The sequence below is a fragment of the Haliaeetus albicilla genome, chromosome 10 (genome assembly GCF_947461875.1).
Source record: "Haliaeetus albicilla chromosome 10, bHalAlb1.1, whole genome shotgun sequence".
Taxonomy (NCBI): Eukaryota; Metazoa; Chordata; class Aves; order Accipitriformes; family Accipitridae; genus Haliaeetus; species Haliaeetus albicilla.
This window is the reverse complement of record NC_091492.1, coordinates 24,895,900-24,919,073: the sequence shown is the minus strand read 5'-3', so window position 1 is coordinate 24,919,073 and position 23,174 is coordinate 24,895,900. Positions and strand designations below refer to the sequence as shown.

At 53.8% G+C, this 23,174-nt stretch overlaps 2 protein-coding genes across 3 annotated transcripts; both read left to right on the top strand.

The window, feature by feature from the left end:
* The first annotated feature begins 134 nt into the window (after positions 1 to 134).
* Positions 135 to 10,142, top strand: HJV (hemojuvelin BMP co-receptor). 2 transcript variants are annotated; one of them, XM_009912227.2, is made up of 4 exons: positions 135 to 263; positions 5,635 to 5,796; positions 6,967 to 7,469; positions 7,975 to 10,142. In XM_009912227.2, exons 2-4 carry the CDS (start codon positions 5,703 to 5,705, stop codon positions 8,593 to 8,595), a joined length of 1,218 nt encoding a protein of 405 aa, XP_009910529.2. In that variant the 5' UTR covers positions 135 to 263; positions 5,635 to 5,702; the 3' UTR covers positions 8,596 to 10,142. The 2 variants fall into 2 exon arrangements, with proteins under 2 accessions (XP_009910529.2, XP_069650338.1); XM_069794237.1 differs by lacking the exon at positions 135 to 263 and adding an exon at positions 3,331 to 3,646.
* A 7,496-nt stretch (positions 10,143 to 17,638) lies between these two features.
* TXNIP (thioredoxin interacting protein) lies at positions 17,639 to 22,474 on the top strand. Its single transcript, XM_069794257.1, has 8 exons — positions 17,639 to 18,104; positions 19,145 to 19,217; positions 19,324 to 19,471; positions 19,816 to 19,918; positions 20,090 to 20,346; positions 20,454 to 20,610; positions 20,781 to 20,929; positions 21,076 to 22,474. Exons 1-8 carry the CDS (start codon positions 17,855 to 17,857, stop codon positions 21,109 to 21,111), a joined length of 1,173 nt encoding a protein of 390 aa, XP_069650358.1. The 5' UTR covers positions 17,639 to 17,854; the 3' UTR covers positions 21,112 to 22,474.
* Positions 22,475 to 23,174: the final 700 nt, after the last annotated feature.

The following is a 23,174-nucleotide window of genomic DNA, read 5'->3' as shown; positions in this document are numbered from 1 at the left end:
CTTTCGGGATCAAAAATACTACTGGCTATTTTTAAAGCATCGACTTAGCCCCCTCTCCTCCAGCTCGCGGTGACGGATCGGGCTGTCGTAAAGTTCAGCTGTTTTCTGCTCCCTCTGCACTGAGCCCAGGGCGTTAACAGCCGTGATTCCCTCCTCACTCCTGCCTGGAGCCAAACCCACGCCGGGTACCAGGACTCACGTCTGGAAGGTCTGGGGGCATTCAGTGGCCTGTCCTGTGGCTGGTCAGAGTGGCATTTGCTGGGGTAAGTGGAGCACTGGGATCCTCGGCACAGGTTTGGGGAGGGAGGGATGGGAGTTTTATGCCAAGCACGTTGTGGAAAGAAGGGTGGATGCTTTGAGTTCGAGCAGGCACTGTGCAAACAACCCGTCCGCTGCTGCATCTGTACCTGGAGAGAAGCGAGATCCTCTCTTCCAACTCTCCAGCAAATCCTGCCTTCCCCAGGCCCCTCTTCCGACTCCGATCCCAGCCCTGCAGCTTGGCTCAGCTTTCTCCTGCATCTCCCAGGGGATGCTGGCTGCTGTGCTGTGGTCCAGGGAGCGCAGGGATGACGTTCACAGCTTGGCTCATCCCCTGCCTCCAACCTGAGGAGCCTGGCTGATCCCACTTGTCCAGGGATGCTCAGGAAAGGCTGGTGGAGCTCTCCAGGACAGTGGCTTAAACGAGCCGCGTTCAGGAGCAGCGTGGATGTGCTATGCACAGGCTGTACGCTCTCACCTTGCAATGCTGGTGGGTGGCAGGAGGGTTTGCTCTTGTCCACAGCTCTGATGGAGGCAGACAAGCTCCTGATGCCTCTTTAGGTATGTTTTGCCATGTTTCCCCATCCACACAGGCCATTTTGGGTGCAAATCCACCTTGGCTCGGACCAGGGCTCCTGGCAGCACTGGGTTTGCAGACAGGGCTGATGCCAGCTCAGAACCAAGCTGGGGCTGGTCTCCCTCAGCAAATTAAATCTCCAAAGCACTCGGGTTAAACCAAACTCTTGCTAAATTCATTGTGTTAGTGATTGGGCTAGATAGGGGCTGGAGCTGAGCTGTGACCATGCTGTTCCAACCTTTGGAGGGATGGCATTGCTCCAGACAACAATCCATGTGGGTGATGCTCACAGGCAGAACTGCATACTACCTGCTCTGCACCAACGATCAAGGTCTCTTCCCCTCTCCTGGGGTGTTGCAGTGCTTGGGAAAGCCTCATCTTTTTGGGCAGGAGGATCTGGGTGAGGCCAGCTGCTCTGCAGCCCCCTCAGCGGCAGGATCCAGTGCTTTGTGCCTCCTAGATCTCCAGCTGATTTTGCTGGTGGGAAGGAGGGGGGAGTTGGCTTTCGGAAGCAGTTTGATCACAGATGCTTTTGTCTTGGTACCGTGACTCTCTGTCAGCTTGGGAGAGATTCCCAGCCTCCTCAGTCCAACATATGCCTGCAGCCCCCAGCTTGGAGAGCTGCTGTGCACTGATGGCGTTAAAGCAACGGATGGCCCTGTTTCATTGTGTGGCTGGGATCCAGCACATCGCCAGGGACGTGCACCCATAACACTGAGTCTCAGGGCTGTGAGGAAAGCCCCACAATCTGGCCTCCGGGCTGCAGCAACCTGGATATCCCAGTTTGGTTTCGCTATTCCAAGTTTCCCCTCCCCTGTCCAAATGAAGCGGGTGGGTGGGATGCCGAGAGGCCTCTGCTCTCGACAAGCCCAGATGGTACCGTCTGCTGTTCCAGAAGAATTCCCACCTGCCCACCCCTGCTCCTACCCTGCGTGTAACCGATTCCCTCGGTGGGTGTCTGTGCCTGCCCGCGCCGGGGGCTTGCTGTGGGGAAACCTACAGCAGCAGATGGGGAGAATACCAGGCGTCCAAGGCATGGCCAGGGTGGACCTTGGGAGGCTACACTGAGATATGGGTCTTATTTTTTAAACAACATTTTTTCCACTCCCTGGTTATCCCTTGTTACCAGGTAACAGAGAGCCAGTGCATAAATACTGGGCAGGGAAAAGAGCTGCAAAGCCTCCATGCACCCCAGGAGCAAAAAAAAACCCCAAAACGGGCATCTAAAACCTTCCTCCTCCAGTAGCTGCTGATGTAAATCCCAGCTGGGATTTGAACCCAAGCTGGTATTTATTCTTTGTTTTCCTTTCTTCTATCCATTGCGCCCAAGATGTACTGTTACACTTAAAACAAGAGTCTGGCTATAGATTAAAGCTTGTTCTGCAGTAAGCAGCCGTGATCCCTCCTTTTCTCCCCAATTCCCTGGGTGAAGAGCAGTTCAGCAGCTGCCATGACCCACACCAGTGCTGGCTGCTTGGTTCATGCAGCTGGAGAGCTTGTGCCAGGGTCAGAGCAGAAGAGGAGAGGGTCAGAGGGGGAAACCCTTTTCCCTCCCATCCCTAAACAAACCAAACTGGTCTCAAGATGCACTGCAGAAATCGGGAGCGATTCCCCCAGGAGGGGCATGGCGGTACCTGGGGGGATTTGGTTAAGTTCCATCTGCTCTCCTGGGCTCAGGTAACCATGAGTCTCCTGGTGCGAAGGTGTCAAGGGCACTGTGGGTCTGGGAGGCTTCGGTCCCTGCTGTGAGGAGCAAGACCTGGAAAACAGCAGGAATTTGGTTTAGGAGGCAGGAGGCTTTTCTGAATGGGTTTCCAAAGGGGTTTGTGGGTGCTGGGAGCACTACGGGACCTGCTTTCAATCCTTGCCCTCCAGCTATAACTGCCAGGGATCCTAAATGGACAGGCCACCCCTGCAAAAGCCTGACCTGGCCATTTCCCCACCACTTCTCCTCCCCGCAGGGACAGGGGTTTGCACAGCTGCTCTCTGCACCCAAGCCCTTGCAGGTGGGCTTTCCGGAACCCAGCCAGCACGGCCCAGCGTTCATCGACCCCAGGGGACACAGGCCACCTTTGGCCCATGCCGTGTTTGCGTTCAGGACTCAGCTGTGCCCCAGGAGGGGAAGCTATGAGAGATACAGCTGAAAAAGTATTCCCTGTGGGGTTACACCCCACGGGGAAAAGCACAGTGCTTTTCCATGGGGACTCACTCCACAGGGGTACAGGCAGGTGGTTGCAATATCACCCAAGGAAGGAAAACCAGGTAGCTCCAGGAAAGCCAGCTCCTGCAGCCTGTGCTGCACTCCACAAGTGACGTGACCCCACACCACCAAGTAGCATCACCCAGCCAGGGGGTCTGGGGCCTCCTACCTCCTCCTCAAGCTCCTCTGCCCCCCGCCCTTGCCGCACACCATCTCTCTCTGCCCCCTCTGCTTGTTGTTCTTGGCTGGGATTTAGCCTATCTAAATTTAGGCAGATCTATTTCAACACCCATCCTCTGCCCTGCAGGGAGAAGAGGACAGAGCAAAGGTAGCTGGGGAGGAAGAGCAGGGACCGCGGTGCCCTGTGGTGGGGTCTGCTCCCCGTGCCCCTGGCCAGGCTTTCCCCACTAGCACCCTGGATTTTATCTGGCTGCGAGGCCATGGAAGTGCCCAGGACTGAGGTTGGCATTTTCCCAGCTGTCATCCCATGGATTTCTCTGAGTGTCACTTGGGGTAGAGCTGGGTGACAAGGACAAGCCAGCCCATGTGTCTGCCAGGCAAGGAGCTCCCTGCACTGGGAGCCAGCTCATCTCCAGAAGAGGCTGATGCAGGTGAGTGGGGCTGCAGCAAAGCAAGGATGAGGGTCCGAGGCACAGGACATCAGCACTGGCACCCATGGGTGCTCCAGGGTCCGGTCCCATGGGCAGGTGGCCCCAAACAGAGGGAGAACTGGGGCGCCCAAGTACCCCTCGCTGCCCTGCCTGGCACAGCCAGAAACCATCCATCTCCCCGCACAGATGGCATCACCTTGGGCTTGTGGAGCATCTCTAACTGCTGCTACTGCCTTTCTCCTAATGCCACTGGGGTCAGGACATCCCAAAGAAAGTCCTGCTGCCTGCAGGACCCATGGCAGGGCCTCTCCTTGCCCCTGCCATAGCCACACTTCTCTGCTACACATTAACCAGCTGTTTATCTGCTAAGCATTGCGCCAGGGACAGGTCACCTCCGCGTCATCACCTCCAGGGGATTGGGGGGGGTAGTGCTGAGGGGTCACTAGCTCCTGTAAGCCCCAAGAAAGATGCTCAGCCTGGTCAAACATGGTCAGACCAGGTAGGGTGGGACATGACAGAGCAATTGCCAGGCATCAGAGGAGGATCGGAGCAGACAGTCAGTCTGCTTTTACCTTGCTCACCAGTATACATCCAACACGAGCCTAGTTCCCAATTCCCAGTACTGGGTCTCGTGTCCCCATGCCCCAGGGCTGCAGAGACCACTCTCCCCCTTCCAGCATGGTCAGCTCAGCTTGTCCTCACTGCCAAGAGCAGCTGGTGGTCAGAGCATTGCCAGCAGGTCTGAAGCATGTTTTCACTCCAGACATCTGCCCTGTTAGCCATTAATCCAGCTGGCAGAGGAACGGGGGGCCGCCAGCATTCAGCTATGTCACCATGCCAGCCAGTACAGCTAATGGCGGTTGTTCGACAGCTGCAGCCATGGCAAAGGGAGCTGAAAGGTGCTAGACAGAGCTGGTAGAGCTGTGATTTCTCCTTTTCTGAGAAAAAGATGAGAATTCCACCTCTTCTCCCCCACAGTCGCAGTTTACACTTACTAGCAATCACAGTGTCAGTAATATCGACTCCTTGGGCTGCCCAGGGTATCAGGCACAGGCACATCACCATGAGTGTCAGCCTCTGGCAACCAGCACCTCACACAAGCTAAAGGGGAGAAAAAAATAAATACTGATTTCACATACAGCAGTTTCAAAAGGACCTTTGCAAAAGGCTATTTGACTAACAAGTGACTAATAACTGGCTGTTAAAATAAGCCACCAAGGACTCAAATCCCCAGCACTGATGAAGAACAACGGAAGTTAAATCTTTTCCGTGGCTACACTTCCTCCTGCTGCAGCCCACTGTCTGGATGTGTGCAGCTTCTTGCACTCCCCCTCCAGCCAGCTCAAGCCCCCAGCACCCAGGGAGCAGCCAGAGCTGGTGCAGCAAGGGGGAAAGGTGGAGTGTGGCTGAAAGCATGTTTCCCAGCTTTGAGAGGAACCTGGACACAGGTTTTTTGAGGGAGCAGGAGGTGCTGTTATCACCCAGTGGTGCTGGCTGTGGACGTCATGACAGTCGCACTTATAATTTGGCTTTTCAACTCCTATCCCCTTGGATGCTGTGCTCCAAACCTTCATTTTGGTGGGGGCAGCAGCAGGCCAGAGGCAGCCCACACTGCACCCAACATGTAGGACACTTTGGGTCTTCTCTGCACTCATTGGCTGCTCACATCCCTGCTGTGCAGTTTCTCCAAGCCCCTGGAGCTCACTGATCCTCTCCAAGGGCAGCTGGAAGCTTTAACTTTTTGACACACTGAACTACACAGCACAGCTGCCTCAGGGTGGAAGATGAGAGCTGCAGTGGTTGAAAGCAGTGAAAAACCCAAACCCTCCGGGATTTTGCTCAAAAGCTTGCCTCCCCCCCGACAGCCAGTAGTGCAGCCAAGCCCTGCAGGGCCATGTTTGGCAGCTGCCTGGATGCTGGCAGCTCCATACCTGCAGCAGCTCACATTTAGTGGCACCTCTCAGATCCCACCTCTGCTTTCCTTCTAGGGGACCTGCTGAATGAAGCTGAGACAAGCCAGCGGGTGAGCAACTTCCCAGGCTCTGCATGGACTGGAATGGGGAAACCTGCCTGCAGTGAGAGCCCAGGGCAGCTAGAAAACCCCAGCTTCTTCCTTCGAGCTCTCTTCCTCCTCCTGTTCTGCAGGCATGGTAAGGAACTGCATGGGCAGAGCCATGCCAGAGACACATCCCTGGCAAGGATATCCGTGGGAGCTGCAGCCCCAGGGTGCAGGGAGGGTACAAGCTCCTGGGACGTAACTGGAGCAAGCAGAAGCTCCTCTCATGGCAGCCGTAAGGCTCAGGCAGTATCAGAGTGCCCTTGGCCCACCACAGCCAGAGGGAAGGGCAGGCAGCATTCTCACCAACATCACCTGCCCCTACCAGGGTAGCCTCCGCAACAAGAGCATCCCCCCGCTCTCCTGCAGCAGGCACTTTCCCTGGGAAAGCCCTTAAAGTCTCTATTACCTCCCAAGATAAGACAGGGACAACAGGGTACCGGGACTAGCCAAAGTCCAAGGTCTTCTAGTAAAAGGCACCAGCCATACCCATCACTCGGTCCCTCACTTTCCTTCCTGCATCCCAAGCACTCTGCTAGGGGGACTGAGACCCACATCCTGCAACACCTAAATTCACTTCCCAGCACCTTGCCCAACCCAGTTTATGTTCATCTACTGCAAGGGCAGCTATCCCTTATAACTCCTCTGCTTAATGAGCTAAATCATCCCTGCTAGAGTGAGTTCTTTAGCTCTCCTGGAGCTGTGGTACATGACACTGCCTTCTGCAGCATGGAGAAATCACGTTTGAGGGGTGCAGGCAGTCAAGCCTCTTGTGAAAGAGCGATTGCATGGCCCAGCCAAGGTTGAAATGGGAAGAAGGGGTTTCCCAGCTCAGAAATTCCTGTTTGTCCCCTGGCAAGCCCTGGGGTGAAGAATCTCCGTCTGAGCCACATCCTAGGGCCACAGTCACAACTGCTGCCCTGGCTCTTGGCCACGCTCCTGCCCCAGGTACGATCTCACATCCCAGTTGCTTCAGGACACCCCTTTGTTCCCATGACTTCCCACACACTGTCCTCTGCGCTGGGCTCCAGCCTGCTTCTGCAGCAGGCAACCCTGGATTCATTCCCCTCAGGCACATGAGAAGCAGGTCATTTAAACCGGCCACTGAGTTTGTTAAAACAGGGAGATAAATGCTTCCAGAAACTGTCTCCATCATGAGATCTGGAGTGGTCCAGATGATGGGAGGTGGTGGGAGGAGAAGGGGCTGCCCTTCCCCACCCCTACAGCTCTACCGGGATGCCCTGAGCCATCCCGTCTCTCCCAGTTTCTTCCCAGTGCAAGATCCTGCGCTGCAATTCTGAGTACGTGGCTGCCACCCTCAACCTACGTGGCTCCAACAGGAACGCAGCGTACTGCAACGCTCTCCGCTCCTACTCCCACTGCACCCGCAAGACGGCTCGCACGTGCCGGGGCGACCTGGCCTACCACTCCGCCGTCCACGGCATCGAGGACCTCATGATCCAAAACAACTGCTCCAAGGAGGGTCCCACATCACCGCCCCGACCCCGGCCCCCGGCCCCCAACCATCAGGGCTTTGAGTCTCTCGATATCTGCAACTACGAGAAGAGTTTTCTCTACAAGCATGGCCAGCCCCCCAGCTACCAGCACTGCGCAGCTTTCGGTGACCCCCATATCCGCACTTTCCATGATGACTTCCACACTTGCCGAGTGGAGGGGTCCTGGCCTCTCTTGGACAATGACTACTTGTTTGTGCAAGCAACCAGCTCTCCGGTGGCAAAGGGGTCCAACGCTACGGTCACTAGCAAGGTAACACTCATGCATAGGGCTTGGCAGCAAAGCCATACACCTCTGGGATGCAGCAACGGCTTAGGGTACTCCCTAAAATATCTGGGGAGGGCAGCAATAACTTCAGCTAAACCCACATGGGATCAGGAATGAACGTCTGCAGGAACAAGTGGGATGAAGGTCCCTGAGGGGACCAGAGAGGCTTGCAAATGCTCCCATTGCTGCCTGGGGATGGGTTACTGTGTGGTTCACGGGTTACCTGCATGCAGCCCAGCCAGGCTTGGCTCCATCTCAGTTTTCAGTTGCTTACATGGTATTAAAGAAAGCAGGGAAGGTGCTGCTTTCCCAAAAGGACTGCAGCAATGTGGGAGAGATGGTTTGGGGCAGAGGGGGAATGCATCGGTGAGGCAGACGTGTGCAATCTGCTTTGCCCTCCCCTAGATAGCTGGTACTTGGGGTGGGGACATGGCTGCCACTCTCACACCTGGCAAGTGAGATCAAACCCCCTTTGATCTTCCCTCTGCAGCTCACCATCATCTTCAAGAACATGAAGGAATGCATCGACCAGAAGGTCTACCAGGCTGAGATAGACAACCTCCCAGCAGCCTTTGAGGATGGCTCGGTGAACGGGGGTGAGAGGCCGGGTGGGAGCAGCTTGGTTATCCGGGAGCGCAGTCCCGGGCAGCATGTAGAAATCCAGGCGGAGTACATCGGCACCACCATCGCTGTCCGTCAGGCCGGCCGTCAGCTCTCCTTCTCCATCCGGGCAGCCGAGGAGGTGGCACGCGCCTTCACGGAGGAGCAAGACCTGCAGCTCTGCGTGGGAGGCTGCCCCCGCAGTCAGCGCATCTCCCGCAGCGAGTGCTGCCGCAGCCGCATGGCAACTGAGATGGCCCGGGCACTCTGCAAGGAATTGTTGCCCGTGGAGGATGTCTACTTCCAGTCGTGTGTCTTTGATGTGGTGACCTCGGGGGATGCCAACTTCACCATGGCAGCTCACGGGGCCCTGGAGGATGCCAGGGTCTTCCTTCCCAATGCTGAGAAACTGCACATCTTCCAGGCTGGGGCAGGCTGCCCAGACATCTCTTCTTCTTTCCTCCTCCTCCTCCTCACCTCTGGTCTTTGGGCTGTTTTGTTGCACTTTTAACTCTCGCTGGCATTGCATAGAGCCAGTCCACAGGGGTAACACGAGAGAGCTGCTGACTCAAGTCCCATGCCTTGCAGATCAAGAGGGTTGCCTTACCTAGGATCAAGTGTCTCTGTGGCAATAAGGAATCAGAGACCCAGACCTTTGGAGAGGGGAGTGCTGCAGATGAAAGACTGCGAGACACTGGCTTGCATCCACTGTTCTCGCACGTACAGCACCAATTGAACCTGGTTCCTCTCCTGAAGGCAGATCACGATTTTTTCTGTTGGATTTGGATGCATTTCTTTTTTCTAAAGATGAGGACATTGCTGCTGTATCAAAGAAAAAGAAACACCCAGGGTGAAGACACATTTACAAAACCTCTCTGCCCTTCAAAGCCTTTCCATAAACTTGCTTTACACCTTTCTTCCAGTGTTACTGCAGCAGACTTTTACTCAGGAACCTTACAGATTCAGAAATAACTGGCTCAAAGCCTGGATCCCAGTTTTTAGCAGTGAAAAAAATGTTGTTTGGTGGATTTGGGGCCCCTTGACCCAGCTGCTACCAAAACAATGCAAGAGCGAAGCAAGGCAACAAGTTGGTTATCGGAGTGTTGTGACCAAGGTTTGAGATTTTTGACCTAGAAATCAACCATTTTGTACTGTATTCTCCTCTCTCTGGATTAGTAATGTGCTCATTTCCAGTGTCGGGAGCTGCGGAGCATCAGGTCTCTGACATTTCAGGCTATCGTTGCTATTTTTCCTTGTTGTCTTGGCACCTGTCTAGGACTCAATATAGCCAGTTCTGGACTTTGGACCAGCGTTGAGTTTCAGTGGGGAAAAATACCCCTTGGTATTCCTCTCCCTTGGGCCCAACTTTCTCTGTCACTGTCACAACCCCATTCAAATCCAACCCAGACTGTGGGTTTCACTTGCAAAAGAGAATTAATAATGAAGACACGGAGCTGGCAAAAAGCCATATGACTGTAGCAATGGGCAGGGGAACTACTAGCAGATGTACATAAATACAGAGGTAAGGCCAAATTAGATGTTTAGTATATTTAAGAGGTTTTAAGTAAAGCACCTAGAGTTCTATATGATAAGAAATATTTTGCATATTGAAAGACTTTTTTTTTAATAAAGAGGGCTCACATTAAAAACTTTGCCATTCCTGTCCCATGGAGCCATAAGAAGAGCCTTGTAAAGCCTCGTGGAGGCAGAGCAGTGAGCTGGCAGACATGGGCAGGATTTGGGCATGCAGCTCGCGGAAAGAGAACTGCAGATCATCCAGATACAGAGGCTCTGTCACGATGTAAAGCAAGGTTTTACAATTCATGTTTCAGTGTATCTGCAGTTTCTTTGGTCTTTTTTTTTTTTTCTCTTGCTCTTCTGCCAAGGGCACAAAGAGTAATTACGGAAACATTTCTTAGATATCTCAGCATATTTCCTCCTCCAACATGCACTCAAAGCACATGGTGACTAGCATGAGAGTTTCTCTGTTTCTTGTATGGTGCTCTCGCTAATCCCCGAACGTTTTGACATTAAAGGTGTCTATTTTTGAAGTCCTCATTTCCTGTCATCTGTCTCTTTATTTCTTTGGTCGGCAGCAGCAGGTGAAGATAATAATATCTCGCCTTCCACCCACTGCTCCTTTTACTCTGGAGCACTTTGTGGTCTATATATACATGCACTGAATGAGGAGGGGAAGCCAGCCTGCCTTGCTGCTCTGCTCCACCACTTTGTAGGAGACTGTAAGTCCCCCTCATAGCAATGTTCCCCATAGGGGTAAAATCCTCAGGAGCTCTGAAGAGGCTGCAGGGTTGATAGATGCTGGAGCTACTTAGAGAAACAGGAGTGACTTGATCTAGTAACAAAAGGTAGCCACTCCCAGGGTGTGAAACAGCAGCTCTTCAACAGCACGCAGCGATGCTATGCAACTGCCAGAAACAGCATCACAGTCAGATGTTATGATGCAGAATATAATTACCTGTTAGATTTTGGCCAATGGAGTCAATCAACAAGAATGGCATGGGGAAAAGGGGGCTTTCCTAAGGGAGAGATGAGGATCTCGCTGGCTGATGACCACTGCAGGTGAGCGGGGCCACACTCACCACCCAGACCCAGCCTCTTGGTATCTCCACAGTCATAAAAGGAGGACAGAAGAGTCCCCAGGATCCACCAGCAACATGAAGGTGGTTGGAGAGGTGATCCTGCGCGAGTCCTGGGCACATGGGTATGGCAGGGAAGTGGCACAGCAGAGCCTGGCCCACCACGTCTCTTGTAGCATCGTGCTAGCTCTGTCCTGACCGAGGAGCATGTCGAGTGCTAACCCAGAGCTTTGCAGGAAAGCTGTTATTCAGACTCACTCTTCCCAACCTGCTCACGAACGTCCCACCTGGGAAGGAGGCAATGAATTGGGCTCCAAGGGCTTTGCTCCCATTGAAAAGAAAAGCAGAGTTTCCTGGGTCCTGTGAAAGGTGGATTCAAGACCCCACACTCATCATTCACCTGACAAACCCCAAAGCCCATGAGAACCATAGAATATCTCAAGTTGGAAGGGACCCATAAGGACCATTGAGTCCAACTCCCCACAACTAAAACTAAACCATATGGCTAAAAGCATCATCCAGATGCTCCTTGAAGAGAGGACTTTGGCCAGTGCTCTCCGGAAAAGGTGAGCTGGACCATCCTGAGCAGCTCATGGAGGTCTGAAGCTCTAATTCTCGTTGGAGCAGGTATTGGGGAGTCACAGCACATCACAGCCAAGGCCTCCACCTCCCTTACACGCAATGCAGATGCTTAAACCTGAGCTGCAGCCTGGCTAGGGTCCAGCAACGCAGAAGGAACATGCACAGCGTTGAATGGGTTTGCGCCTGTTCTCCAAATTGTTCTGTAGTCTGCATCCTCAACGTAATGATTGCCGAGGAAGCGAGACCTTTCAAAGACGTGCTAAAGTCTGTAAGTAGAAAAGAGACCTTTCCACCCCTGACAGATTGCAGTCTGAAATGAAGAAGTGGAACGTAGGCGTGGATCCAAGCCCCACTGATGTCGACAAGAGTAATTCCATTGACGTCAGTAGACTTTGGATCGAGCCCTTAAATTCCCTAGCATATGTCGCCTGCTAAAAAAGACTCTGGCAACACTGCCCAGCATTTTCAAAAGCAAGCCCAGCTTGGGCCATTCTGCATCCAGATGCCCAACCTGGGCAACTGGAGCAAGGGAATTCCCAGTCTGGATCAGACCTGGGGTTTGCCTACCCTGGTAGGCGGTTGTCAACAGCAGCCAGCACTGGATCTCGCAGGAAGGTGTGAGAAGTCTGGGACAATCTGCTTCTCTTACATCCCGCCTCACTCTGATTTCTAGTAGTTAGAGAAATGCCAAGGCCTTGGGGCATGAGGTGTAGTAGCCAAACCTGAATCTTCATTAGCAGCTGCTTCTACATATCATAAACCGGCCTGATCATCAGAGGTGGCCAGGTTTGCCACCTCCCAGTGTAGCAGTGAGAGCACATAGCTGTGTAAGTTGGAGCTGCCAAGCCTCCAACCTGCAAACCAGAGCTCTCCAGATCAGAAGCACATCTTCAAAACAGCAGTGCTGGTTTAAAAGCCACCCAAACGTGTGTGTTTCCTGCTAAACTCCAGCATGTTTTGTTAGCAAGAAGTTAAGGCCAAGGCGAGAACTTCCTCCACAATGTTCAGGGTTAGATTCAGCTTCCTCATGTTCCTAATGGCCAACACCTTGAGCAGTGTCACCAGCAGAGAACAGGAACGGGGACAGCGGCTGAAATGGGCACATCTCGGTGTGGAATGCTTCCTCATGTTCCTCCCCATTTGGCATGAAAAATAATCTCAAATCACAGAAAAAAAATAAAAAAGATATAAGCTGCCACTTTGGGCAGCAGATGCACAGAAGCCAGATGTCTGGAGGTCCAACCTCCCCTTGCCCTCATGAAGTGGCAAACGCCACAGTGTTCAGCCTCTTACAGCCATTCCTCCTCCTTCTTGTAAACACACAAAGTAAAGATTAACGCTCGTTCTCACTTTTACAAATACACAAGCAGCATGCTCAAAACACGAGGAATTGGCTCATAGCAGCCAAATCTAAAAGCAGCTTCACTCTCCTCCTCTTAAACTTTGTACCTAGGACTGGGCAGGTGAAAAACACCAATTTCCTTAGTCTGTCGTGTCTGTGATCCAAATAACCGGCCCGCACGGGTGGAGGGAAGAAAATCACTCCTGTGCCATTCCTGGCAAGGCCTCTAGATGTCCACACAACCCAAAGTATGAGAAGGACTTCGGAGGAGTCAGCAGCTCCACAGCCCAGGGGATGTCCATTCTCACCCCAAACACCACGAAATGCTCCCCAAAAGGTTCCATCGTTTGGCCTTGCTGCTGTGAGATTGGTGAAAGAGGTCTAGGAGGGGATTGCCACCCCCCGTCCCCCAATTATAGCCACCCAACCTGGTTCTCTAAATTAGGGAGCTTGATGTTTGGGGTGAGCATGTCCAGTGAGGATTCCCTTCCTCCCAAGCATGCACACACAGGCTGGCAGCCTCAGAGTAGCTTTGGCTGCTGAAAAGTAAGAAAAGTTCCTTATTTCTTTGCTCTCTCCAGCATCTGCAGAACCTGCTGAGGCCTTTCAAAGGACAAACAGACAAACGAGAAATGGAAGCTCAGGAAATCAGGATACTTTTTCCTCCCTTCGTAACAACATATTTAAAACCCAACTGACACCAAAGGCAAAAAGGACCTAGCACACTGGTCTGGCAAAAAGATGAGCTGGATTTGTTCTTTTAGAAGAGGAAGGCTTGGCCAACGGAGCGGAGAGCAGCGGGTTTAACCAGCCCTGCTGTGCGCTGCGAGCCCGGGAGAGGTCACGCTCTCCCAGTCGGAGGAAAGAGCTGATGCAACTGAGTCTTCCTGCCCAGGCCAGATGATAGACACGGGACTTCCCAAACTCTGAATTCAAATTCCTCCTTGTTTATGGATGACTGAGCTCGGTCTCTTGTCACAGGGTGGTGACACTTAGCTCTGGCTTTCCCCTTCCTCTGTTGCAAAAACACAATCTGGCCAGAAAAGAAATTAAGAAATCCCACCACAGCAAAGAACCATCTGTCAGGGAGAGCTTTTGCATCGCACTCCGTGGCAGGAGCTGGAAACCTGGGGCTCTGGGGGAAAAGTCCTCACACCTGAGCCCTGAGAGGACTTCTCCCCATTCAGCAGGGATGGGTAAGGGGGAAAACGGATCCTGCTCCGCGATATGTGTGCCACAAAGCATTTCAAAATGGTACGCAGTCTGCACAGCGCTAGGAAGCACAGCCAGTGGCAACACAAGCCACTGCTATGGACGAAAGCAGCAAAAAAAATGCTGATTTTGGAAACCCCTAATGGGGATCTGCCCTAAGAGTTTTCCAACCCGTTTCTGGTAGATCCCTCAAGAGCTGTCAAACAAACACCAGCCCTGTTCACCTCTATTCCAGCAAACCAGCAGTGCTGTGCCACCCCCGCCCCGCCTCAAGCCAGGCCCCACAAACCTTAACATCCTCACCAAAACTGCTGGTTTTATTTAGAAACTGAAACAGAGATGCTACCCTTGCTTCACTGTCTGCTTTCAAACCTAGAAATCTCAGGCGGCCCTTTTGCTGTTGAATGCCTGCCTTGGCCACAGACAAACGTGAGCAGTGAGAAGCTGAGCGTGGGACGAGCAGTGGCTTTCCAGGAGCCACTCAAGTCCCACGGTCCCTCGTTTTCCAGCTGCAGCGACACACCCCCGATGCAATCAGCGTGGGATTTATTTATTATGTTCCCTGTACATAAACAATCTCACCAAAGGAAATGCCTTTTCCGCCCTGGCTCCCGCTCTCGACCGCACAGCAGGCACACTCTGTCCCTTTGCTCAGGCCACTGTGAATCCCTTGGCGTCCCTCTCTTCCCCCCCTTCCCCACCTCGAATTTGCTGGAAGCAGCCATATATGGTGAAAAAAACAGAGAAAACAGCACCGAGAAGCTCCAGGGCTGCAGCCTCCAGCAGGCACCCACCAGCTCTCCAAGCAATTCAGCCGGTTGTCTGATGGAGGGGACAAAGGACAGCCTGCCATGAGAGGAGTGTGGCTTCTCCAGGCAACGATGGGTAGCAGCTCCCAATAATCTAGACCAGAAAAAAAAAAGGCTTTTATCAGCATCGGGCTTTTATTACAAGTGGGATTCAGATGGATGGTGGGAATAAGGGTGGCTTCCAGCAAGGCACAATGTGGCCAGCACAGAGCGCGGCACTGAAAGCTGTTGTACTGCCCAGTTTCTGCCTTACCCAATTCCTTCTCCATGACCCACGCAGCAGCCCCGGCTTTCAGTGAGTCACCTCAGGGCCTGGTTTCTCACTCAGCCCAACCCTGCTGCTTTTTGAACCGGGATATGCCCGGCATATAACATTAGTCATGCAGCTCTCCTTGCTCTCCTTGCCATCCCTCGCCCCTGGCCAGGCACACCGGGAGAGGACAAGGCTCTGGCCACTCTCCCCATCCAACCTGAGCAGCAGCTTTGCTCTCAGTTAAGGGTGGGGGGTCCTCCAAGCACCACAATCCCTGTGGGAAATAAGCAGAAAGGGGGGGTGAATGCCTTAAAATAATTGCTTAGTGGGAGCAAGGAAGCCCTCAAGAGCTTGTCTCTGCCCAGAAATCCAACCAGCTTCTCTTCTGGTGCCCTTGTTTTCTGAAGGAGACGTGACATTTTGAAGCTTTCATTTTTACAAGCTAAAATTCCTAAGCATTTCTGAAGCCCTTGCTTAATCGAGGGTGCTGCTTGCGTGGGAAACCTTGTGAACCATGTCTCAGCCCTGAGGAAATTACAGCAGCTCCCTCTTCTGCAGAAGGACAGGGGAGGCATTTCCAGGCAGATAGGGGTCAGGGGAGCAAAGGGCAAAAGCTGATTGACAGATAAAGAGAAATTTGGAGACGATTCAGGCTGTGGAACGTACCTTGGATGGTATCTCTGGCAAACTCTTTGGCTTAGAACTCATTTGTGCTTTGACATTGTTGGAATGTATTTTACTGTCCGAGAGCAAGAAGCCATGGGCTGCGAGAGCCAGGCTGGATACGTCTTCCTTGGAAAGATGGGCACCAAAGGAAACTGGAGAGGGAGAGTGTAAACACAGCTCCTAAGGGAATGCTGGGCACAGATCCAAGACAGGGTCTTTGGGATCAAATATCCCATAGCTGGCAAGGCTGGAAAGAGAGCTCTCCTCATTTTGCCAAATTAGAACAAATCCGCAATTCTTCACTAATCCGGCACCTTTTTTCCTAGCGTGCAGTGGGAGACAATGGGGTGAGCTTGCTGGGACCAGAAGCGGCAGGAAAAAGGTGCAGTTCCTCCATTACGTACTTAATTGTGAAATAATTCTCTCACAGTAAGGAAATTCGTCCTGCAGTTTGGCAGGCGAACAGTTTATGCCCTACAGTTTATCTGGCCGGTTTATCGGTTTATACTAACAGGTGTGAATTAACTCTGGGGGAAGGAGAGGATGGCAGAGAAAGAAAAGCACAGTGCGTGCCAGAAACGTATGGACAAACAAGCTCCAAAGGACAACGGAGACAACTGCTAACAAAACCATATCTCTTTTCCTTGTTCGGGGTGGGGAGGTCTTGGAAGCCCCCGTTTTCCATTCCTGCTTTGTTGGGTGGCTCCAAAAATATTGTTCTCCTGTTTCCTGCACTCCCTGTGTTTTCCTGAGCTGTAAAACCATTAACGGCTTTTAAAACCAAGGGCAAAATAAGCCCCTGCCTGTCAGGGAAGAATGTCTGCTCAGCAAAAATTATCTAGGAAGGAAAATTCGAGGGTTTCTCTGAGCCGAAAGCCTCCTCTGGGGGACAACACAACTCTCCCTGTTCCCCAAATCCCAGCTGGAAAACAGGGACAGAGGGCCTGCCTGGGCACAGTTTGTAGGAAGGATGTGGTTGTTTGCCTTCCCTTAGATCGAGGTAGACTTGTTGATGAAAAAAATCCCCCATTTTCTATGGTGAACAGCAAGAAACATCTAGATGTTGCGATCTTAAAAATAGACATTTGCCTCAGATTTTCTCATCAGCTACGTTCTGTGTTGTCGTCCCCCGTGCCCTCCCTCCCTCTCCCCTGGCTTCAAGACACTGTCTCGAAGGATCCCGAAGCACCGGGGTGCGGGAGGGGGGGGTCATGCTTCCCTTTTAGCGATATGATGGCATGTTGAGAGGGCTGTTTCTGGGAAGGATGCATGGGAAGGCTCCCCGAAACATGGCAGGCAGGGAGGGGGTGCCGGTGTCCCGTCAGGCAGCTGTGGAAAGCAGGCAAAGCTGGGGGAAATACCCCCCCATGACACCCCAGAAGGGTGGAGAGAAGCCCCCAAGGTCAGGCTTCAATCCCCTAACCCAAACCCATCCTTATTTACCTCAAATAATGGGGGGGGGGGGGGGGGGGGGGGGGTGTACCATAGAAGGGGGCTGAGGAAACACTTCAGGTACCAGCTGAGGGGAGGTCAGGGGGGGCTGTGGAAATGCCCCCAGGCTGCCCTGGGCGGAGGGGACTGAGGAAGGGGGAAGAAAGCCTCCAGAAGGGTGAGGGGAGCACCAGAAAGCCTATCAAGCCGCTCCCAGTTCACCCAGTACAGCAGGGCCCAGCCCAGCCCAGGAGGTCCCACACAAGGCACGGCACCCACCCTGAGGGGGACTCTCCCCCTCCTTCATGCCTGAGAACATTACATCCTGTTCTCCGCTCGCCGTTGGCCACCGCCGCCGCTCGTCCTCTCTCCCCATTGGCCTGCCGGGCCGTCACTCCGTTCCCCCCCTCCCCCCCTCCTCTCCCTTGAACACGCTCGCCTCTCCTTCACACGCTGTCCACGCTCCGCACCCGGTGTTCTGATTGGACGGCGGGGCTGTAAACAAGGTGGCGGCGGCCAATGGGGGCGCTGATCACGCGAGCAGCACGCCTGGCCACGCGCCCTCGGCGTGGCGCTCCTGGCATCAACAGGCGCGGGCGGGGGGAGGGCGGGGAGGCGGAGTCTATAAAAGGCGGCGGCCGGCGGGGGCCGTTCTCAAAGCGTTGAGGGCAGCGGCGGTGCGGTGCGTCCGTGTTGCGGAGCGGCCCCGCTTATTTCCCCCTTCCTCCCAAGCGCTAGGAGGCGAGGGCTTAGACTGCGCTTTTTGACTAAAATCGGCTTATTTCAGGGTTGTTTTTTCCTCTTCAGGGGGGGAAAAAACCCCGCGGTTCTTGCCCTCGCTGCTTTCTCAAGACCTTTCCCCCACACTCACCTCAGCCATGGTGATGTTCAAGAAGGTGAAGGCCTTCGTGATGGCCTTCAGCGAGCCCGAGAAGGTCTACTGCAGCGGGGAGAAAGTGGCTGGGCGCATCTTGGTGGAGGTGGCCGAGGTCACTCGCGTCAGTGCCGTCAGGGTGCTGGCCTGCGGGGTGGCCAAAGTCAACTGGGCCAAGGGCCCCCAGCAGTGCAAGCAGGAGATGGAGTACCTGCGCTTTGAGGATGTCCTCACGCTGGAGGAGCAGCCCACTGGTGAGGATTTGGGGCTGGGAGAAGGGAGTTGGGGGGCAAAAGGTGGTGGGGAGAAAAGGGCTAGAAAGCTGGCCATTGACTGGCAGCTTTTCTTGCTGGTTGCTCTCTGACAAGGCTGGAGCAAGTCTCCTGGTTGTGTCCCTTTGGGGTACGTCGAGCAGGCTAGTTCTGCAGCGAGGAGTCGTGGTGTTCCGCTGGTGTCGGGGATCGTCACAGAGACGGAAGTGGGATTGGATGTTGGCTGAGTCTTGGGGGGAATGAGCGAATCGATTGAAGCCTGTGAACAAGCAGAGGACAGCAGGGCTTGGCTAAAGTCAAGTTCAAAGTTTGAAAGGCGAGGGACGAGCTGCCTGATGGAGCGTACAGAAGCCGTTGGGTGTTGGTGTGGCTCACAGAACAGGCAGCGACGGTGTATGCCCGCAGGGAGCGAGTACTGGCATTGGCCTTGACTGGGTGTCAGGGCAGCAGGAGGTGCTGGTGCTGTGCCTGGGACGGGTGGTGGTCGGGGGATGGAAAGTGCAGATCTCACCTGAGACCAAGGGATCTCACCTGATCTTTTCTCCTGGGCATGGAGAACTCCCTTCAGCAGCCGCCTTGTTTGGCTGGCTCCAGGAAAGGCAAGAGAGAGGGACTTGGCAAAGTGTCCAGGGTGATAACCGGGGTGACATGAAGTCTTGGAGATAGAGAGGTGGGGAGAGAAGTGGGTACTGGATACTCCCACAGAGTGGAAGCAGGGTGTGGTGAGGAGAGGTAACAGGAACTGAAGTGCATCAGGGACACAGTGTTCTGGCTTTGCAGGAGGATGTTGAAAGAAGAAGTGAGATTAAATGAGCAGCGCTTCCCTGCTTCGAGAAGACGCGGGGTTCTTGGGCTGTTCTTGGGGGACAGGTGTAGGTGGCTCTTACCAAACAGCTAATGCGGCTCAAGCCCATGCAGCGCTTGGCTTCATCACCAGCTGTGTAAGCAGAACAGAGGATAATGTTTAAGAACAAACCCATGGAGCTTCAGCTAATGTTTCCCTTCCCCTTTTCCTTTCCCAGATGGGGACGGCTCTGTAATCCTGAGACCCGGGAACAAATACGAGTACAAATTCGGATTCGAGCTTCCCCAGGGGTAAGTACAAGACAAACGGTGCCTCTGAAAAGAAAAATGAAGATGGATCGCTACGGGAAGTTCTCCTCTTGCCTCAGATGTGTCTAACAACCGTCTCTTTCCACAGGCCTCTGGGTACCACCTTCAAGGGAAAGTATGGCTGCGTGGATTATTGGGTGAAGGCCTTCCTGGAGCGCCCGTCCTTTCCCACTCAGGAGATAAAGAAGTGCTTCGAGGTTATGGATCCTGTCGACGTGAACACCCCAGAATTGCTGGTAAGTGCTGCTTTACTCCAAGAGGCGTGGGTGTCAGCAGGTAGCTAGGAGGGAGAAAAGCCCTTGGATAGGGTCAGTCCGACCTCTGTCATTAAGACTCTCCTAATAGGTTTTATTGCTGAGCGTGGATTAAATATTTAGTTCTTAGCAAGTCCTAGTTACTTCTAGAAATCTACACCAAGGCAGATAAAGTGAGGCGCTTGTTCTGCTTTCACTTAGCTGCAAGACACTCGAACCTCATGGGGAACTTGAAGCTGTTGTTGGAAAAATAAGAGGAAGGAAGGGAGAGTGGGATGGGAACAGTGGGCAGGTCTCACCTAGGTAATAATCATGTTTCTCTGCAGTCTCCGGTTGCTGCCAAGAAGGAGAAGAAGGTGTCTTGTATGTTCATTCCTGATGGACGTGTGTCAGTCAGCGCTCAAATCGACAGGAAAGGATTTTGTGAAGGTAAGAGCCTGTCCTCCCCTCATAGATGAGGGGAGAAAGGGGGCGGGGGGTGGTGGGCCGAGCTGTACCTGAGCAGCGGGGGAGCATCGGGGATGTTAAACAGCTACAAGAGGCATTCCACAAGGAAAAAGCTCCAACCTTCCTAAATGCCAAACACCATTCCCTCCTCAGGTGATGAGATCTGCATCAACGCCGACTTCGAGAACACTTGCTCCCGCATTGTGGTGCCCAAAGCAGCCATCATCGCCAAGCACACCTACCTGGCCAATGGGCAGACCAAGGTCTTCACCCAAAAACTCTCCTGTGTCCGAGGCAACCACATCATCTCGGGCATGTCCGAGTCCTGGCGGGGCAAGACCATCCGTGTCAAGAAGCTCAAACCATCTATCTTGGGCTGCAACATCCTGCGTGTGGAGTATTTCTTGCAGGTGAGTGGTTTGGATTGCTGTTACTCTTCCTTGCTTCACTAGCGGGATAAACTTCGTCCCCTCTTGGTTCCCAACATCCCTTAAAACTCTGGTTCTTGCCCTCGCAGATCTACGTCAGCGTCCCAGGCTCCAAGAAGATCATCTTGGAGCTGCCCCTCGTCATTGGCAGCCGCTCGGGCATTGGTAGCCGCAGCTCCAGCATGGCTAGTCAGGCCAGCTCCGAAATGAGCTGGGTGGATTTGAACCTCCCTGATGCTCCAGAAGGTGAGGAGAATGCAGTTGACTGCGAGGGGGTCCTTGGTGGGCACCACTGTGACAGCCCCGCCCCCCCCCTCAAGTTTAGGAGGGGCTAAAAGGGCGTTGTGGTGCGGTGGGATGTAGGGGGAGAACACAGGCGATCTCAGAATACTCACCTGTTCTTCCATCCCTTGCAGCACCCCCGTGCTACCTGGATATCGTTCCTGAAGACCACCGCCTGGAGAGCCCCACCACTCCGCTCCTGGATGATCCCGACAGCTTTGACAGCCCCATTTTCATGTACGCTCCGGAGTTCAAGTTCATGCCACCGCCCACCTACACAGAGGTGAGATGCCGTGCTGGCATGGTGGGGAGGATCTCTCCTGGGGGCCTGAACCCTGGGTGGGGGTGGCAGGATAGATGAGATGGCTCTGCAGAAACATTGGGGTGGGGTTTTTGGCTCGGGATTAAAATTGCTTCCCTCCTCCTCAGGTGGACCCCTGCATCGCGAACAACAATGTGCAGTGAGTGCCGAGTCAAAGGTTGTTAACTCTCCTGCTTTTTCTGGACTCGCAATCCGCTGTGGACACCTTGCAGCAGCACGGACCTCGGCTTGAAGAGCCCCACTGCAGGAGGAGCGGCCGCTCGCACGGCAGACGCGGCTCCCGGCGAGGCTCTGCTCGGCGAGTGTGGCCGAGGTGATGAAGTGTATGAGTCTTTGTGTCCCCTCGTGTGCCAGCTGTACCGAGAAACCCCGGTGTGGCTCAGGGGTGCTTTGGGACCTTGCTTACAGCCAAAGTCTTCCAAAAAAACCAAACCCAAACTACCAAGGTGCTTATGTGAAAATGGGCAGGAGAATCTTGAGGTGGAGCAGGGGAGGTGCAAAGGCCTCACACACCTCCCTCACAAACCCTTAGGAGAGGCAGATTCCAGCCTAAAAAGACTTAAAGACATTCGTGTCCAAAATTGCCATCATGATGCCTTCAATCCCCTATGCCGTCCCTGGGGACGGATGCGACCTGTTCGTATGTGTTGGTTTTGTGTCCAAGAAGGCACCCGTGCGTGCAAAGACTGTAATGAAACTCATTTCTCTGATGGTGGGTGGGGTTGTTGCTAGTGAGCTCTAAATGCCTTCAATCTCTGAGCTACCCTGCCGCTGCTCGAGTGCTCCCTCACTCCGCATTCAGCCGTGCGCAGCAGCTCTGTCCAGCCTCTTTGGGAAAGCGCTGGTCCAGCTGGGAGAAGCTGACCTAGTGCGAGGAGCGCTGCTGCATGTCGTAGTCCAGCTCCTAGTCTGAGACACCCCGCTCCATGTTGGAGTCGGGTTTGTGTTCTGTGATTCTGTAACGTTGATTTTGGGTCTGTACTTTCCCAGCCTGCGGAAGCTGGTGTTCCCATGGGATGGGAGGAACGGCTTGACTGCACAGATTTCTGTCAGTAACCCCTGGTCGCTGCTTCCTGGTCCCGCTGGCCCCAGCAGGACTGCAGAAGCCGACGGGATCCCGTGGGACACAGGAGTGAGGGTTCCTCCTGTCCCAGCGGAATTCCTTCCCCTGTTCCTTCTCGGCTCTCAATACCCAAGCTGTCCCTGACCAAAAGCTTCAACAAACCCCAGCCTTGGGTGATGGCTGGGGGGAATGGGGCCCGATCCCAGCAGAACCGAACCCCATTCTAGATGGGGGCTGGCTCTTCCTGGTGCCTTGGGTTCACTTGGAAAGAGAGAATCTTCAATCCTGCTGGCTGCTTCTGTTAAACATGCTGACAAACTCCTTTTGTACTGTTTTGTATTGGGATTTGGGGGAGAAGGAGGGGAAAAAGGGAAAAGTTTGTTTTGTACCGTTGATTCTTGACATGCCCCTGGGGGGTGTCGTCTTAATAAAGAGAGACCTGAGATGGTGGCTTAGCCTCTTGGATGGTGGCTGGTGGGGAAGGTGGGATGAGGTCCCCACAGCTGTGAGGTCACTTTGGGGGTGGTACTACCCTGGGGAGGGGATGGGTCTGCTTGTCCCCAAGGAGCTGGTGCTGGGGTGGGGGGGACACAAATGATGATGGTACACATCCACTGGACCCCTTCCCATCACAAAGCTGGGTGCTCTGGCAGCTGCATCCTTTGGATGCTGGCTCTCATTAATCTAGCAGCTGCTAATTGCCCTGCCACCTCCCTCCAGCTGCAGCGCAGACACCAGAGTGGGTGTTTTTTGGATGCTGGTCACCAAAATTTAAGCCGTGCTCCTGGGATGTGGCAATTACCACTCAGAGGAGGGGTTTTTTTCCCCCATGTTTTCAGACACAGCCAGCAAAACACCTGCAATCTGGGCTAGGCAGAGCTTCCCAAGTCTGTTTCTGTGGCATCACCAGGACCAGCCAAGGTGGGAGCAGACCTCACTGCCAACCCACATCCCGGCACTGTGCCGGGGTAGGCGCTGGCTCTCCAGGGCTCCCGATTGCTCCAGAGTGAGAAAACAAAATCCGGCAGGGGAGGAAATGCAGCACTTGGGGAGCAGGATCAGCACCCGAGAGGGGAAACTGAAGCACGCCGAGTACGACCTCGGCACCTTCCTTGGCTTCCCATTGCCACCAGAGCTGTTGTG